Source organism: Ursus maritimus, unplaced genomic scaffold (genome assembly GCF_017311325.1).
Source record: "Ursus maritimus isolate PB19 unplaced genomic scaffold, ASM1731132v1 scaffold_14, whole genome shotgun sequence".
Taxonomy (NCBI): Eukaryota; Metazoa; Chordata; class Mammalia; order Carnivora; family Ursidae; genus Ursus; species Ursus maritimus.
Window position 1 is genome coordinate 36,684,503 of NW_024423786.1, and position 17,929 is coordinate 36,702,431.

At 59.1% G+C, this 17,929-nt stretch overlaps 1 protein-coding gene across 2 annotated transcripts; it reads right to left on the reverse strand.

Moving 5' to 3' along the window:
- Positions 1-2,323: 2,323 nt before the first annotated feature.
- On the reverse strand, positions 2,324-16,336 carry ITIH3 (inter-alpha-trypsin inhibitor heavy chain 3). Of its 2 annotated transcripts, none has more exons than XM_008703683.2 (22): positions 16,244-16,336; positions 15,595-15,615; positions 14,178-14,344; positions 13,990-14,094; positions 13,558-13,720; positions 13,040-13,153; positions 12,195-12,320; positions 11,794-11,910; positions 11,377-11,545; positions 10,670-10,795; positions 10,223-10,404; positions 8,203-8,388; positions 7,899-8,038; positions 7,003-7,157; positions 6,291-6,308; positions 5,227-5,247; positions 4,929-4,964; positions 4,667-4,780; positions 4,049-4,253; positions 3,218-3,390; positions 2,900-3,011; positions 2,324-2,560 (listed from the first exon to the last, which is right to left on the reverse strand). In XM_008703683.2, the coding sequence occupies exons 1-22, from the start codon at positions 16,334-16,336 to the stop codon at positions 2,431-2,433; spliced, it is 2,673 nt and encodes an 890-aa protein (XP_008701905.1). In that variant the 3' UTR covers positions 2,324-2,430. The 2 variants fall into 2 exon arrangements, with proteins under 2 accessions (XP_008701905.1, XP_008701904.1); XM_008703682.2 differs by having other exon boundaries at positions 5,227-5,250.
- Between the last annotated feature and the right edge of the window lie 1,593 nt (positions 16,337-17,929).

Genomic DNA, 17,929 nt, shown 5'->3' on the forward strand with positions numbered 1-17,929 from the left:
TCAGGGGCTCTGCCGGACTTGCTGGGGGGCTAGCGCTATCATCCCGCGATGAGATGCGTGCCCACCCGTCTCCCCACTCCGGGACCCCACCACCTGGGCTGGCCTGTGGAACTGGTGCAGCAGCGGAGGGTCATGGATGACTTTCTGGCCCAGCAGCATTGCTGTTCACCACTCTCTGTGAACCGCTGAAAGGAGCTCTGTGTCCTTCACTGCTTTGTTCCCTGAGCGCTTCCCAGCCCTCACTCAGGCCAGGCCCTGGGCTGGGTGCTGCAGGGACATTGGGTACCATGGGAAACAGTGCCTATTGGGACAGCCAGAGAAGAGCCCACGGGGAGACATTTGGCCCAACCTGGGGAATATCAGGGAAGGCTTCCTGGAAGTGGCATGGTTGGGGTTGCATTTTGAAGCATAAAGAGAAATTAGCCCAGTGGAAACAGAGGGCAAGGACACCAAGCCTAGAGCCAGAACGCTGTGCATTGAATTCAGGGAAGGTGAAGGAAAGCGGTGCCATGGAGTGAGGCGGAAGCGGTCGCTGGAGAGGTGGAGAAGCCGGACCAGGCCAGCCCTGGCTGTATGCACATTGCCATGGAGCACAACTTCTCTCCTGAAAGCTGGAGGAGGCATCAGAGGCTGTAAGCAGGGACAAGCATAGCCAGGATGATGTGGGACTGGGAGAGGACAGAGTCCACCAGGTTTTTGCCTGCATGGAGGGCCTTCCTGACTATGCACTGGGGAGAAGGGGTAGAATTTTGCCTGGGGACCTCCTCCTGCCTTTCTACTAGCTCACTGGGCTTGGGGGCTAGCTGGGGGGGACAGGACAAAGAGAGGGGCCTCAGGAGGATCAGAAACCATAATGATGTTGATGTCTTCACACCCTCTGGCAAAATCTTTCTCCCCATTGTACAGATGTGAACACTGACTGGTTTAAAGTTACATGGTTCCTCAGTCAACCCGGGACCGAATGGGTGGCAGGGCCTGGACACGTGTTTTCTCCTGGACCGGCCTCTCCAGGACCATCCTCCAGGCCCCCAGGCCCTGGGAAACCCTGTTCTGGCTCAGGCAGATGGGCCCCTAGTCTGGAAGGTAGGGGAACTTTTTGGTGACCCATCGCCAGATTCCACCCCCACCCCCACCCCCACTGGCACTTGTGGCCATTCCCAATCTAACCCCAAGCTCTTCCGGGGGGTTGTAGCCCCACTCTGCCATCCAGCAGAGCTCCCACTGCTATCTTCAGCACGCCCAGAGCCCCTCAGGCAGAAAAAACAGTACAGCCAAAGGATCTGGGGCATGAGGGGTTCGATGTGCAGAACTGGAGGCAGCCTGTGTGTCTGGAACTCTGAAACTGAGGGGAAACCCCTGGTGTGTGGGGTTGGTGAAGCTACTGGGGCCATAGGTGGGACTTCGCCCTTTGTCCCAAGGTCAGTGGGTGGGAGGTGGTATTCAGAGGGCTTTAGGCAGGGACTGACCGTCAGTTCTGCTCGACAAAATCTCTCTGTGGAAGCAGGGAGACCCAGGAAGGGCTCTTGCAGTTGTCCGGTTGGGAGAGGGTTTTCCAGGCTGAGAGCCCTCACAGCCCCTCATCTGGGAATCTGTCGGATCCTGACCCCACCCAGGACTTATTTTGGGGGTGGAGAGGGTGGTCACCGTGAGTTGTGATTGAAGGATCCAAGGGATTCCCAGCCTAGCTGCCAGCAAACTTGGGGCACCCATGCAAAGAGGAACCGGGTTCCTAGGCTGTGTGTCCCCAGATTCTGGCCCAGAATCAGAATGATGGGTTTATCTGCTGGCTGGCTGGCTGGCTGGCTGGCTGGCTGGATGAAGGGATGGCTAGTGGATAGGGTTGGCTAGTGATTGGTGGGGGCTGGCTGGCTAGTGGATGGTGGGGGGATGGCTGGCTAGATAATGGGAAGATGGAGGAATGAATGATATCCATAATGGGCTGTAGGCTATGTCTGTTCCAGGGCACTCTCTGCTTCTGCATCACAGAAAGATCTTCAGGCCCATGATACCTGATAGGAGCCACTGAGCAGTGACCCTTGACTTTTCTTATTACCATCCTGGACTCTAGAATGCACTCAACCCTTCTTGACTTCCCAGAGCCCTTCGCACCAGAGTCAATGCTTGGTTTTTTCCTCCCTACACCATCACACATTTGGCTCCCCAAAGTGCCACCCCAACCAACCCCGTCTTTCACAGGCATCAGTGCAGAGGCCCAGAGAGTGACTTTCCCAGCAGCCAGCCCCTCCTTGGCGCTACCTCAGGGCCCAGCTGCCTGTTCCCTGGAGCAGGGGCTCACAGAGGCACAAATAGGCTGTTGGCAGTGTCCCCTTGGGCTTTATTGTCACAGCCCTCCCTCAGGCCCTGCTCTGGGCCCATTCCAGATGCCGGGCGAGCTGGGCCAGCCGTCTCGGCAGGAGCTGGCATGTCTGCTCAGAACAGCTCGGGGACGATGTAGTCACTGTGGACACCATCAATCAGTCCTTCCCCATTGTCGTGGACAAACCAGCAGGCGACCTTGGTGCCGATGCTAACATCCTTCCTGTAGTCCTTCTGGGAGCCCCTGGAAAAAAGGAAAGAGACACTGTGATACACCGGGTGGACCAGAGGGCTGCTAGGCTCATGGACGTAAGGCAGGAAAAGGGTGTGAAATTGCTAATTCGAAGAGTCCAGAACTCTTTGGACAAGGAAGATATCAAATGATTAACTCCTTTTAGGGGGCCAACGTTGGCCTTTTCCTGAGTAAGAGGGGCCTAGAGGGGGGCCAGGACCCTGGGGGGAAACGAGAGTAGGTGCCCCACAGGAGACAAGAGCCTGCTGGGCCAATGTGTGTGGGCGGAGAGGGCTCTCTCCTGACGTCTTGTTACTGCGCGGGGTGAGGGTGTCAGAGGAGTCCCCTCACCTGGTGACTGTCAGCCGATGGTTCTTCACCACCATGGTGGCGTCTGGCTTTGTGGGGTCAGAGCCTGGATGGATGTCAGACACTTCAAAGTCAAAGGGATGGAAGAATTGTCCTGGGAGCAAATAACATTCATACTGTCACCTGCAGGCTATGAGCCCCGGCCATCAGCAGCGGTCACACGGCCGCTGGCCTGCCGGCGTTGATGCAAAGGCTGACTGGGCGTTGTGTGCTGGGCCCGGCGTGACTGGGACAATCTGTCATGTGGCTTTTCCCCTCTGCCATGTGTCCCGACCAATCTGAAGCTCGAACATTCCATACCCAGCAGCCCATGTGTCTGTGCCGACATCCGGTGGCTGTCCACCACATAGAAGCCCAGAAAGTCCTGGTGGACAGGGTGCTTCTTCCACACCTGGTGCAGGACGACCACAAAAGTAACCCCATCTCCAAAGGAGACCACCATGTTCTTCTTCCTGTTGATGGTCACGGACAGCCTAGGAGAGAAGAGGAGGTCAGCAGGTGGGACCCGGTGGCGGCCATGATACCAGGCATCCGAATCCAGGACATCTCGGGAGGCCCTTCTCCATACATGGCACCTAAGAGCACACAGACCCTGGAAACTATCTCAGAAGTGTTGGAGAGAAGATGCCTCGTGCGTGTTGACTCTGCGCTCTACTGGGTGGATCCTTGTTGCCCCGTAAGCAGAAACTGGGTCGTCCTGGGAGTCTGGGAGACCTGGGATCGAGCCTCAGCTCAGCCCCGGGCTTCCTGTGTGACCTGGGGTAGGTTCCGTCCCTCTCACAGCTTCCTTGGGAATAACAGCCCTGCCCTACCCACTAGGCTGCGGGCAACTTGGGGACACAGGAGAGGCTGAGCAGTTTGAGAAGGTTCTAGTTAACAAGTTCAGCCAGAGAAGGTGAAAATGGGGACGTGTCTGTGCAGCCCTTCCCTGCAGATCGGTCCTGTGAACCGGCCAGCCGGCAACTCTGGCTGGGGCTGCGTGGTCACCCTTGCCTGGGCAGGGGCTGAACTCAGGCCACCGGTCTCCCCTGTGACCCTGTGGATCTTCTGTCCTGATGTGTCCCCATCCCTCAAAGGCCGCTCAGGCCTTGGGCCCGAAGTGCTCCTCAGAGACCCGGTGGCAGGGCTTACCCATCCTGTGTGACCGTGACCGTGTCCAGCCAGCCAAAGGTGCTCTGTGCGGCTCCGTTCCACAGAATGATCTTGTCCGGCGTCACCTCCATCCGGAAGTCCATGTGAGCATTGGCAATGCCCAGTTTGCCAAAGTAAGTCTTTCTGGTCTTGGAGTCAGAGCTGCCTCCCTTCTCGCCAATGATCTGCCCGTTAACTGTGAGGCCTGCCCGAGGGATGGGGCAGTGAGGGCCGGCGGGACCTTCTGAGTCCAGGTTGGTCTTTAGGGTGTGCCTTCTGCTCCGGCCAGGCTTGCTGCAGGGGAGCAGTGTGGGCTCCCCAGAGCGAGGCCAAGACTGCAGGGCCAACCCTCTCTGGTCCTAGACGCTCCCGGGTCACGCCGGCGGCCGAGGGCCCACGCTGCAGACCTGCCCCTCTCTGGACCAGGGAAAAACTGTCTCCCAGACACAGCTGTATCCGAGCCACCCTCCCCCTCGCCATCTCTCCAGCACCACCGGGTCCTGGGGCCTGGGTGAGCCTGTGGCTCTGGCCAGCCCCCTCAGGGTGTAAGCTACACACGAAGACAGAGCCTTATGGGCAGAGTGAGGAGCTGGCCCGGCCCCAGCCCGCAGCCCCCACCTGTGACGGGGTCCAGAATGAGGCGCAGCACTGTGCCTGGGTCCTCATCGATGTTGAAGCAGATGGCATCGTCTTTCTGCGGGACTTGGATGATGAAGTGGGGGTCCCCGTCCACTGAAGGCACATCAGAGAAAGGGCTGGATCACGGTTCCAGGGGGAGCTTCCCCTCCGCTCTTGGCCCCAGTGGGTAGACTCCTAACAGGTACGAGGCACTGGGTCCTGGGGCCTGGGCCTCACCCCAGGAGGAGCGGGGGGCACTCACCGTAGTAGTAGGGCGTCTGAGGAGGCTGGTAGCTGGCTGTGGACACAGAGGGAGAGAGGCTGAGCTAAACAAGCAGGCTGGGGGAGGCGCCAGGACCCCCAGCCAGAGTTGGGTTCATGCCCCTCCCCTTCCTGCTTCCCCAGGGTCTCTAACCACCCCCCATCACCTCAGGACCCCAACCATCTGCCTGTTCCAGAGAGCTGACTCGGGAAGACTCCAGAAGGGAATGCGGTACAGGGCCAGTCTCTGGGCAGTGCCCTCTGGGCAGGGGGGGCTGTGGCCCCTGGCCTATACTCACTCAGGTAAGCCATGGAGCGTGCTGCTGAGAAAAGAAGCCAAGGGGCAGTCGTGAGTGGGGTCTGAGGGTTCCCTCTCCCCCAGCCCCATGCCTTCTGCCTGTCCTGGGACCACCAGTCTCCAGTGGAGCCCCAACCCTGACAGATGGAGGATTGGGATGTGACTCCTCATTTAGACTTTAGAAATGGGAGCATGCCCAGGGAACGCCTTTCGAGGACGGGTGGTAAGATGGCTGTAATTTCTATGCCACGGGCAGGGCATTGTGACGGGGCTACAATGCAAGTCACGAGATCGTCTGCTTCTCTGTCGTGAATGATGTTCACAGCAGACACCATCCCACACACCTGAACTCCCTCTCCCAGAAGCTCACAGCTGTCTGTTATCCTTGGTGGTGGAACACCCCCCACACACACACTCATGCGCACACATGTGCACACCAGTGACTGCATCGGACGGCCCCATGCTGAGGGGAGAGCAGGGAGCCAGGCCAGATGTGCTGCTCGGATTGCACTGTCAATGGCGGCGGAGCAGGCAGCTGGGGGCTGGGAGGCCCTGCCTGGTGGGTGAGGGGGCTTACTGGGGGCGAGGATGCGATTTGATAACAAGAGAGGCACAGAGTGCTATGAATGCCAGTGAGGGGCCTGGGCTGAAGTCCCAGCTGGGCCACCTGCTGCCTAAGTCCTCCAGCAGATAGACTTAGCGTCTCCATGCCTCAGTTTCCTCACTATAAAATGGGAACCACGAGAGGACTCCTTTAGGGGGTCTCTGTGGAATTCATGGAGTGTCAGTGCCTGACGTGAGAATTTGTTAAACTTTGCACAGAAGGCTCTCATGCTGATTGCCCCTCCTTAGTCGGGGAAGCCACCTCCAAACAACCAGCAAGGACCTGATGGGCCCAGAGAGGGCAGAGCCCAGACCGCGGTGGCTCATGAGTTGGCAGCAGCGCTGGGACCTGAGTGCAGGTGTGCTAAGGGCCCCTCCCTGGGCTGGGCACTTGGAAAGGCGTCCTTGGTTCTCTCTTGTCCCCTTCCTGGGACACCCGCCCAACTGCTGGCTGGAGCTCACCTTCTGTGTCCACAGGCCCTGCAAGGGAGGAGGAGGAGAAATGTGCCAGGGTCCCCGGACCCCCGGTGTCGATGCCGCTACTGCCAACTTGGTACCTGGGCGCCCGGCCCCAGGCTGTGGGCCTCCCAGCAGAAAACGCCTCCCCACTCGTGACAGCATGTGCCCTGGAGCCAGGGGCTCCTAGAGGCCAGGGCCCTGGCCTGCACTAGCTCTTTACCTCCTATGCCTCCCTCTGCCAACCCCCCACTCCCCACGCCCAGGTGCGGGGACACTTAGGAGTCCCCTCTTGGAGTCTGGTTGAGCAGGCCTGGTCCAGCCTCCAGCGCTCCAGGCCTTTTCCTCTCACAGTCCCCGGGCTCATGCTCTGGGCCTAACTTTCAAGCTGGAAGTGCTTCTTCCTGTCTAACTGAGCACTTGCAGGCTGCAGCCAAAGTCCCTTTCCTTGAAATGACCCTGGGCAAGGTGTCCCTTGACTCATATCCCTTTAGAGACCCAGAGGCTCCTATTCGCCCCCACCCCACTGTCCATGCTGATGGTTCACTCCCTCCACAACACCCTCCCCAACCCTCGGCCAGATTTCCTTCTATGCTCCCTGGACCTCCCCCTCTTTAGCAAGTCTGGGTCTCGCCAGCCTGGCTCAGTCCTCTTCTGGGCACCCAAGGCCCGAGGTCTGGAAGGCCTTCGAGTTCTGGCCTCCACTCTCCATGCACACCTTCTCCAGGCTTGTCAGCGATGGCTGTCTGGTCCTCATTGTCCTCAGGCTTGGTCACCACCATGGAGGTCAGTGGAGTCACAAAGTGGTACTTGAGGGACAGGTCCAGGGCCTGGGCTGTGAGGTTCTCCTTCTCCTCCCCATGGGCATTCTTGCTGTAGGACGGGCAGGGGTGTCAGCCGGAGAACAGTTCCCTGCCTGGCCTCCTCTGCTCTGACCCCCAGAAGGAGGCCAAGAGCCCCGGAGGTGGCCCAGGACTGCCTTTTCCCAGGGTAGAACCCACTAATGCTCAGAAAAGACTGGTTCACCAGCTCCCTGGGACAGATGGACAGGCTGTGTCTGAGGCTGGGCCTCAGTTTCCCCCCCATAAGATATAAGGGGCTTGAAATGGCATCACAACAATGACTCATGACAGTGTCCGTGTGCTGAGCACGGAGCATGTGCCAGCCCCTGCTCCAGGGACTTTATAGGCTTTTCCCACCAGAAGGAGGGCCGGCACAGCACTCTCAAATGGGCCCGAGCTCTGCCTTCCGGGGGCCGAGGGCAAGGGTCCCCAGCCTTCAGTTGTGTTCAGCCTCGCCATCCTTGTGGGCCCATGGGTGGCTACAGGGTGCTGAGGCCCGCCCCTGCTCTCGAGGTGCTCCCAGGCTGCTGCTTGAGCCCCAGATGTCAGGCTGGGCTCTGCTCCTGGAACACCCTTCCGTGGGGCTGGGCTGAGAAGAGGGGAGGGCGGCTGGGAGCGCACGTGGAGGGGTGCATCCCGGGCGTGGCTGAGTCTTCTTCCTCTTGGGCTCCCCCAGAGCATAGCCAGCACAGGGGCAAGCCCCGGTAGGTGGTGGGCCAGTGCCAGGGGCCCGGGTGTGGGGCCTGGCTATCGGAGGGGTGGCCAGGATCACCGTTTCTCCAGCAGCTGCTCTATGGTGAGGTAGGCCCAGAGCCGCTCGATGTAGTTCCCGAAAATGTAGTCCTGCTCCTTCAGAGCCTTTTCCATTTCCTTCATGTCCACCTCTTCTGTGAAGGTCAGATCATTGGTGGCCTGAGGTGGGGGGGAGAGGAGACCAGAGGCTTGAGGGCTGGAGGCCTGGACTAGGTGGGCCCAGTTCGAGGGCCACCACTGCGGGACCGTCAGCCAGGAGGCCAGAGTCCCATTGGTGCCGATCCCCTGTCCACAGCACACATTCCGGCCCTGGCCCAGCTCACCCCGTGGCCCTTTACATCCGCCTTAAAGTTGTTCATGTCCTCGTCCAGCAGGCGGCCAGCCACCACGATCTCAGAGCCATCATAGAAGTGCTGGTAAGCGTTCTGGGTGAGGTCCTGGATGGCGTTCTCGGGGTACTCCACCTCCACGCCTGTCAGCAGTGGGTTGGCCACCTCCTCATAGAAGCCCTGGAGTCCAGAAGGGGGACCTGGCCATCTCAGGTCACAGGGCAGACGTGGAGGGGACGGGGAGGGCAGGTGCCCCCTGCTGCCTTCCCAGGCGTCAAGTCCCCCAGGCGGGGCGGGACCTGGCTCCTGATCTCCACTTCCTTGTGGCCCTGAGTGTGCCCTTCAGTTTGTGGGAGCTTCCCTGACACCCCCACCCCCACCCTCTACAAGTAGAGCCTGGGAAGAACAGAAAGGTAAGCACAGAGTTCTTGGCACATAAAACGTGCTTGAGAACTGTTTGTTGGAATGAAAATAAGAAAGAGAAAAGGAAAGGAGGGGAGGCTGACCAGAGGAAGTGACATGGGGCGTGAGCACAGGATAAAGAGAGATGAGGCAGCGGTGTAGGGGGTCCACTGCAGAGGTGCGGGCACCGTCACCTGCCCCGGGGAGGGCTGGGGTTGGCAGGCTTAGCAAATGAAAACACAGGACGTGCTGTTGAATTCGAACGTCAGGCAAACAACAAATTCAGCCTTAGTGTAAGTATGTCTGTTAGGGGATGAACTGCATACCCCCAAAGTCCATATGTTAAGATCCTTCCCCCAGGATCTCAAGATGTGATTTTGTGGGGTGTTAGGGTGGTTACAGATGTAATCAAGTTAACATGAGGCCTTAAGTTGAAACTTGAATTCTATGTCTTTGACGTAGTATAAAGATGGGGCACCCGGACCCCAATGTTCAGAGCAACAACGTCCACAACAGCCAAACTGTGCAAGGAGCCGAGATGCCCTTCAACAGACGAATGGATTAAGATGTGGTTCACGTATACAATGGAATATTACTCAGCCATCAGAAAGGGTGAATACCCACCATTTGCATCGACATGGAGGGAACTGGAGGGGATTCTGCTGAGTGAAATACGTCACGCAGAGAAAGACAACTGTCAGATGGCTTCGCTCGAAGGTGGAACATAAGGAATAGCACGGAGGACATTAGAAGAAGGAAGGGAAAAACGAAGGGGAGGAAATCAGAGAGGGAGATGAACCATGAGAGACTATGGACCCCGGGAAACAAACTGAGGGTTACGGAAGGGAGGTGAGTGGGGGGATGGGTAGCCGGGTGACGGGCATTAAGGAGGGTACAGGTGGTGATGAGCACAACTAATGAGGCATTGAGCACTACAGCCAAAACTAAAGATGGACTCTATGTTGGCCAACTGAACATAATAATAAAAAATATATACTTGATGGAGTGTAAAAAAAAAAATGAGGCCTTTGGGGTGGGTCCCAATCAATACATCTGGTGTCCTTCTGCAAAGGGAACAATTTGGACCCAGAGACAGACATGCACGCAGGGCAGATGACGTGGAGAGACAGGGAGAAGGTGGCCATCTAGAAGCCAGGAAGAGACGCCTGGAACAGACTCTGCCTTCACAGCCCTCAGAAGGAAGCAGCCCTGCCCACACCTGGGTCTCGGACTTGTAGCTTCCAGAACGGCGAGGTGGTCGGTTTCTGTGGTGGGAGCCCCCCAGCACGTGGCACCTTGTTACAGCAGCCGAGCAAATGGACACAGCGTGCCAGGCCACACTGAGGGCACGCTTACACTAAAGAATTGTTCACTGCTTACCAGAAATTCACATTCGACCCTGTGTTTGGTCCGGCTATCCCACAGAGGAAGCAGGTCTGTTCTGCGTAGCCCGAGGACAAATCAACCACCACGGATGGCTAAGAGGTAGCTAGAGGTCCATGCGAGCCCAAGAGGGGGCTCTTTCTAACAAGTGAATGTGTCACTTGGTGGAACAGCTGCCTGGGGAGGTAATGAGCTCCCTGTTCCCGGAGGTGTGCAAGATGAGGCATACCTGCAACTGCAGGTTGGCATCGGAATCCTCATAAATGCGCCGGGCCAGCCCTTGGTTCTCCAGAGCCATGCTCTCCAGGAAGTTATAATTCAGATTGTTGCCAAAGCCCAGGTTATACAAGGGGAACTTGCCCCCAATGGCGTTGCGTACATTCTCTTGGATTTTTTCGGGTCTGCTTTCCCCTGCAAGAGAAAGGGGTGTTCACACTCCGGCCACAGCCCGGCGACGAGCTGGATATCTTTGGAGATATCGGACGCCTGCTCGCGCAGACAGGGTGGGGTCGGGGCCCCGAGCCCATGTGGGCGCAGGGGGTAGTCCTCATCAGGGGGAGCCGGGGCCCTGCCCTTGAAGGGCTCACAGGCCATTGGGAGAGCCACCCACGATCTCGCAGCACGCCGGCTCCAGAGCCGGAGAGGCGGCCAGGGGAGCCATGGCCGCCTGCCTCACCAACGTTGGCGTCCCCATCGGTCAGCATGATGACGATGGAGGTGCTCCTCTCTGGGACTCTGTGTTCCTCCCGGGCCTTGTTCAGCATGTTGATGGCCCTCATCAGCCCATCGTTGATGTTGGTCACTGGCACCAGACAGAGAGACAGCACCGTGAGAGGTTATCTTCAGGGTACCGGGCTGGAGGAGGTCGGGACAGCAGGCCCTGCTCTTGGGCCTAAGGACCCCGTTGGCCAACGCACGGTGGTACTCAGTAGACACTGAGTGAGTAGTGGATGAATGACTTACTCTTTCAATGGGGACAAAAGGACCAGCCACATGGGGCTGCCAGAAGGTGGTTATGAAAGCAGTTTGGAAAACTGCCAGACGGACCGCCAGGCCCGCTCCCTGGGAGGACAGGGGAGCCGTATTGACGTCACTTGTCATTCTCTCTAAGAAACAGCCCAGGATGAGGGCTTTCTACGGCGTTAGCTTGCTGGGATTAGCGGGGCGCCAGCATCATGGGTTAGAGAAAGGAGGAGTGAGTTCCCCAAGCCCACAAAGAAGACACCCCAATATCAAGCCTGAGACCTTTCCCAACCCCACTGCTACCCCCAGCTAGGGTCTGCCGGGCTTGGACCAGCAATCTCTGCCCTAAGGTACGAGGACGGCAGACTGCTCAGGCCGAGGGCAGCGGTGGCATGCGTCTGCTCTCCCCTCCGTTCTTACTTCCTTGATCATGAATATTCTTCACAAACGTCCTGGCCTCCTGGATGTTCTCGGGAGTGGCTTGAACTAAATTGTCTCTCCAGATGGTCACATCCCCACTGAACAGAATGATATTCAGGTAGTCCTCCTCTTTCATATCATCCAGGATCTTGAGGAGGGCATCCTTCGTCTGGGAAGGAGACAGATCAGCAGACGAGAGGCTGGGAGGGGGCAGCAGACCGCCTGCTCTCTGTCCTCCCAGCCCGGGCGCTGGGGCCTCTGCTTTCCACAACAAAAGGGGGCGGCTGCTCTGTGCCCCCCCCTTTTTTTTAATCCTGCCCCCCTTCTTCCTCTTTCACGGGAACATCAGCTTTGTCCACTTACAAAGAAATCTGTCTCCCTCTCACCCCTCCCCTCCACCTGCAGTGAGGAGATTACCTGCTCCATTTTCCGACCGTGCATGGAGCCGCTGACGTCAATCACGAAGACCACGCTCTTGGGCACTACTGGGAGGCCTTGAGGTGCAAAGAAATGCACAAAGTAGCCGTTGACTATCTGAGAAGGGGAGAGAGAGACTGGAGGCAAGTGCCTTTGGTGACTCTTGCAAATAGAAGCCAGACATTTCCCAGCTCCAGAAAACGGCTGTTCTTTCCCACCCACCATGGGGTGCCACACGAAGTCTCTGGATGGCCTGTCATCCCCAAGCTGCGCAGGAAACTCAGCCTTGGGCTGCCCGAGGGTCTGGGCACTAGATGCTGCCGCGGCCCCTCCTGCACCAGCCCCCACTGCATCAGGGCGACAGAGGATCCAGCGGCCCAGCAGAGCCACCGGGCAGGTACCTGCACATTGGCCGGAGACTCCCTGTTCACGTCGTAGGTGATGATGAAATCCCCGTGGAGGAGGGAGTCTGTACAGGTTGGGCACGAGCGCTGTTGGTCCATGCTGGGCTTGAAGGACACGCGGCCCTGGGGGAGGCGACGGAGGACCTCACTCAGCTCGGCCGGGGCCTGTTGACTGTGCCCTGCCCTCGGGAGGGAGGCAAAGCCCCACAGCAGGAGCCCGCGGGTGGCACCTGGGCAGGGCAGCTGCCGTCCGGCATGCCCTGGCCTTCCTGAGCACTCAGGGAGAGGACGGGGGGCCCAGGGCAAGCACACTGCCCTGCAGAAGCCGCCGGCACTCTGAGCCGGTGCTCCTTGGGCTCTGACCGGGAATTCCCGAACGACTAAGGTTTGCTCTTCATGGAACATTTATTCATTCACTGCGCGTGACGAACAAGGCCCCTGGGACAGCTGGCAGCCTTGGGACCCGGAGCTAACCATTAGCACCAAGAGATTCCCTTTCATCTGTCACCCCTCAGCGTGGAGTCGGCAGATCTCAATGACTCCCTCTGGCCTCAGTGTCCTTATCTGTAAAATGGACAATAACATGCCCTGCCCACATCCCGAGGTAGAATGAGACCAGGCCTTAGAAATGGTTGCCCTTTCCGCCCCAGGGCAGCTGGGACCCCAGATCCTCAGCCGCACTAGCCTGGCCTCCAGCACCCCCTCCCGAGCTGGGTGGCCAGGGAGAAAGGATGGATGTGGGTACTTCCCCCCCTTCTCAGCCAAGCCCCGGGGCTCACACTTGTCCCTTTAGTGTCGGGGTTCCTGCCCCTGCTCCCCCGCCCCAGGCCTGAGAACACCACCTTTTTCCCTGAGAAGGACTTGCTGAGGGCGCTGCCCAGGAGGTCGTTGGTGATGAACGAGGCCTCAGCATCCAGCGTGCTGATGCCCTGGGGCTCGTAGATGTCTGCCTCGATCTGGAATGGGCAAGAGCAGGGAGGGGTCGCTGGGCGACAGTGCAGAGGCCAGCTTCCAGAACAAGGCCAAGGGGATGGAGAGGGTCAGCGAGGGTGCAGGGACAGCCTCCAGATGACTCCCGCTGGCTAAGCCTGGTATCTCCCACCAAGAAAATGACCTCAAAGCCTCGGAGACAGGTCGGTGACCCCAAGGCTCTCCCACCACCTGCCATCTAATGCCCCACACCCCACCACTAAGCGTTTCCTACGGCTTCCAGCTCGGACGCTCTTCAGCCACGGTGGGGCTGGACCTCTGCGTTCTCAGCCCTGCTCTGAGGTCTGCCCCGGGGCCCTTCCCGGCAACACCCCGCCCCCGCCCTCACACCTGCACTTTCACCCCTGCACAGGGGCTGCAGGGTGGTTACCTCAAAGTGCTTGACCAGTTGCTTGGGCTGGACCTTAAGGTACAGTTCGTATTTGCCCTTGTGCCTCTTCAGCAGCTCCTCGTAGGTGAGCTCGAAGGTGACCTTGCTGCCCGCAGCCACGTTGACGGAGACTGTGAATTTCTCCAGCTTCCTCCCGGAGGCCCTGAATGGGGTGCGAGACCGCCCTGCAGACCTGCGCCAGCCCACCCTTCCTGGACCGTGGGCTCAGGTCCAGCCCCGTGGGAGACCCCCTCCCCTCTCTGAGCCTTCTTGCCTCCACTTCAATGTGGGATAATGCTGGAAGAATCATGGGCACCTTTTGCTGTAACCACGGACTAAGAGCAGTACTGATAACATTGGCTGTTGTCGTCTGCATCTCTGAGAGCCCCTGCAGCCCACACATTCTTCCCAAAGCCAGGGGGACCCACTTACTTGACCAAGCCAGCTGTCTTGCCCTGGGACACAGCCTTTTCGTACTGTTTCTTGGCGACTTCCTTCTCCTTGACATTCCCAGGGTAGGTAACACCGTCGATGGTCCTGCGAGGAAGGAGAGCTGGGGGTCATGCTGAGCCAGGTCCCCCCACCCCCGGCCTGGAGCCAGCAGCCATGGTGACACCCACAAGGTGAAGTTGGTGATGAAGGCTGTCTTGGGCAGCTCCACGTCGAAGGACACCTCCTTGGCGGTGTCTGCGCGGTTGACGGCTCTGGTGGTGACAACATTGTGAGCAAAGCGGGAGGTCACCTTGCAGCTGATCTTGGTACTGTAGACCTCGATGCCATTGACGACCTGTGGGAAGGGACAGTGATCGGCCCCTGGGAAACCAGGCCTTCAACTTGCCTGCTCCTTCCAGGCTCCCGCTGCAGAGCCCAGAGCCCCTGCCTGGTAAGTGGCCCCTCCAGTTTCCCAGTCACCGTGTCTGAAGCCTGGACGGCATCCTCCGTCTTCACATTCAGTTGGCTACCCTGATTCTGGAACGCTCTGGCCTTTCTGAACACCTCTCTCCCCCTCGGAGACCAGGGGTTCCTTGGCGGGCAGGGGCCTTGGCTGATTCAGCCTTTGTCTCTCCTTGTTCCCTGGCCCCACACGCTCCTTAGCTCAGCCTGCCTTGGAGCTCAGCACCGAGAAGCCACTCAGGGAGGGGTTTTGCCCCGTGAGAAGGAACTTCATGCTGGGTGGTAGTGCATGTGTTGGTGCCAAGTGGAGGGGCAGGGGGAGGGAAAGGGGGAGGGTAAAGAGGGAGGAGGGGGACAGGGAGTGGGAGGGCCACCTGCTCTGCCTCCTTGACTTTGGATCTGTGTACATGCAGCTACTGTAGCTGGGGGAGGGCTTATAAAAATCCAAGTCTGACCCTGTCTGTCTCCCACTTAAACCCTCTTGTGCTCCCCATCACCCTCAGGACAGTCATCCCCATGGCTCCAAGGTCCTCCAGTCAGGTCCTACCGCTCTGATCATCTGTGCTCCAGCCACACCACGTCTCGGGCCCTGGAACACCTGTCCTAGCTCTTCCTGCTTACCTCCACGTGGAAAGAAATCACGTTCACACGCACCCCAGCCCTCTTCCTCTCCTTTGGTAATTGCTTGATTTTGTCCCCAGACAGGCACTTATTTCCTGTGCCAAGGGGATGGTGAGGAGAGGGCCTTCATGTCCCCAACACCTTCTCTCCAGTGGGGGTGGTGGACTGAGGGAAGGTCTAGGGAGACATCTGGGTCGAGCAAGATATGAAGAGGCTTCGTGAGGATGTGTGTTTCCAGCCCTGCGCACAGGAGCTGGTACCAGCAAGGGCTGGGTGCGTGTTTACGGGAGGCAGGGCTGGTGGAAGAGCGGTCCTGTGCTGCTTCCTGAGAGGTCCGAGAGCATTCTTCTGTGGCACTTTTTCCCAGGGCTCTTGAGTCCATGGGGTCTGCCAGGGCAGGGAGCTGGGAGCTGTTTGCCAACTGGGAGGGATCTTTCATTATGGCCCACCCCTTCTGCTATTGGGCAACCAGCTCCATTCCGCCCTGCCAGACCCCACCCCATGCCTGGTGAAAGTTCTCACCCCTTCCGGGAGGCTCCGTTTCTGCAAAAGCAAAGACAAACACGGGAATCAGGCCAAGGCCGCGATGGCCTGGGAGCAAGCTAGGACTGAGGCCAGGGTTCAGCAGTGATTCCCCCCTCCACACACACATACCCCTTGAGGGGCCTCTGGACATAGGACCCTCCCAGAGCCACTTCAGGGTAGGAAGGGCTCCGAGTAGATGGGGAAACTGGGGCCCGGATAGGGCAGGTCTCCAGGTTTCCCAGGGGAGCAGGGCTAGGAGAACCAAACCAGCTCTCTCCCTGCCCCACATACCCTGACTCACCTTGCCTTTCCCTGGACCCCAAGCCCCTGAGGTCTCCCCCCAGACCACCCCCATCACCGCTGCACCCCACAAGGCTCAGCTCAGCCCTTCCTGGAGTCCTCTGCACTCCAGTCTCGGGTGTGGACCTGCACAGCCCCTCGCTGAGGTGAGCACTTTATGGTACTCGCCCATTTGACAGGTGGGGAAACAGAGGCCAAGGGAGATTTAAGAGCCCAACACCCAGCCTTGTCCCCTGCAGCTCACTGCCTAGCCTCTTTCCTCCTCCTCTCCGCGCATAGAGGACGGTCCATCCTGTTGCTTCTGTCCATGTGACAGGCTCGGATGGCAAAGACAGGGCAGACTTACCCCCAGTGGCCGCGAGGGGCTTCTCAGGAAGCCAGAGGCCGCCAAGCCAGAGAGCAGGGCCAAGATGAGGCAGGGCCACCACGCAGATGCCATCGCTGAGCACACAGGCCTGGCCTGTGCTCCTTATATGGTGAGCCTGGTGTTTTCCAAGTGGGGTCATTGACCTGCAGTGTAGGACGGGAAGAGTGGGAGGTGGGGGGCTCCCCGGGAAGCTGGGGCGTGGGTGGAGTAACAGGTCCTGGATCTGCCCGTACCCAAGGGGCCCGTGGGGATTGTCAACAGTCAGCAGTCAACAGTGTTGGGACATGGAGGCCCCCAGGGAAAGCAGGCGCTGCGTGTTGGCCCATGGGCCCAGGGCTCCCTGGGTGCGGGCTCACAGGGTGCGGAGTCTCCCCTAAAGCCAATGGCATCTTGGTACTCCTGCCTGTTACCTGCACCACTGCCGCGGCCTCTGGGCTGGCCTCCTGGACAGAAGCCCCCCAGCCCTCTCCAGGCAGCCGGGGCATAAACCCAGGCCTGTCACCCTGAGGCTCCGACCTCCATGGCCGCACCCCTTGCTCACGACCCTTCTTGGGTTGTCACGGCCCCAGGGAAAGGACAAAGGCCTGGTCCTACGCTCCAGCCCGCTCTGTGATCTGGCTCCAGCTTGCTTTTCCGAGCTTACTCTTTTCCCACTGGCATGCTGTCCCCTTCTCGGCACCTCACACCTCTCTTCCTGCCAGCCCTATGTCCTGCCTCCAGAAGCCTTCCTGTTTTGTCCCCTAGCTGACCCCTAGCTGTCCCCTAGCTGACAGCCCTGCACCAGGCTCCCAGTCCCCGAGGGCCTGCGCCGTCATTACTTTCCGCAGAGGTTTGCTTGTTTGGGTCTGATCGTCCGTCTGGATTCAGCTCCCGGAGGGCCAGGCCAGGTCACATGTTCATCCCTGTGTTCCAAGGGCCGGCCAGGGGCTCAGCTGCCCCCACCTCCTGGAGAAGCATTCCCCTAAGAGTCTCCAGGGAAGCTGGAGCTCTGGCTACCGGGACAATGGGAGCTTCGGAGGCAGAGCTCAGGCCTCTCTTGGGCCACCCCAGGGCCCTGGCAGTCCCTAGACCTTCCAGAGTGGCAGCCATCTGCCTGCCATACACATGTGCTTATGAGCAAAGTGACCCAGTGACCCTCCCATGGGGCCACCACTGAATACTGTCGAGGAGGCTGCCCGAGCACAGGGCAGCTGATTCACGGTGTCCTGTGGCCTTGGTTAAAAGCTCTGCACCCAACTATGAATGGTACAGAGAGAGTTGACTGCTGGGAGCAAAGAAAGAGCGAGAAGGCAGAAAGAAGTCTCCATGAGGCAGCAGAAGCCACGAGGAAGAAGTGGGCTAGTGGTTGGAAGTGGCAGGAGCCACAGAAGCAATGATGGAGAGTGGCTGCATCGACAAGACGATATTGGACCAAATGAAGCAACCACTGAGGGGGCCACTACCCATGCGGCAGGACTGCTGGGGTGCCCGTGCTCCCCAGGCCTCTGGAATCCTTATGCACCCCCACTGCCGGCTGGCGCCAATCTCAGGGCCTGACTGGGACCCGTCCCCGCTGCCGATCCCTGCGAGCAGACAGGAGACCCCTCTCAGAGCTGCCACCCAGCCTTGCAGCCTGGCCGCCGGGTGCCTGGCTCCCAGGATATCTCATTCATGTGGTGCTTTTCC

Bases quoted from the DNA above. Each gene is read 5' to 3' on its own strand.
- ITIH3 (XM_008703682.2), bottom strand. From the start codon at position 16,336: ATGGCATCTGCGTGGTGGCCCTGCCTCATCTTGGCCCTGCTCTCTGGC. The intron at 14,095-14,177 runs GTGGGTGTCACC...CCTTCCTCGCAG, and splicing joins TTCATCACCAACTTCACCTT to GACCATCGACGGTGTTACCT. The intron at 8,039-8,202 runs GTGAGCTGGGCC...CCCCCACCTCAG, and splicing joins CGGATGTAAAGGGCCACGGG to GCCACCAATGATCTGACCTT.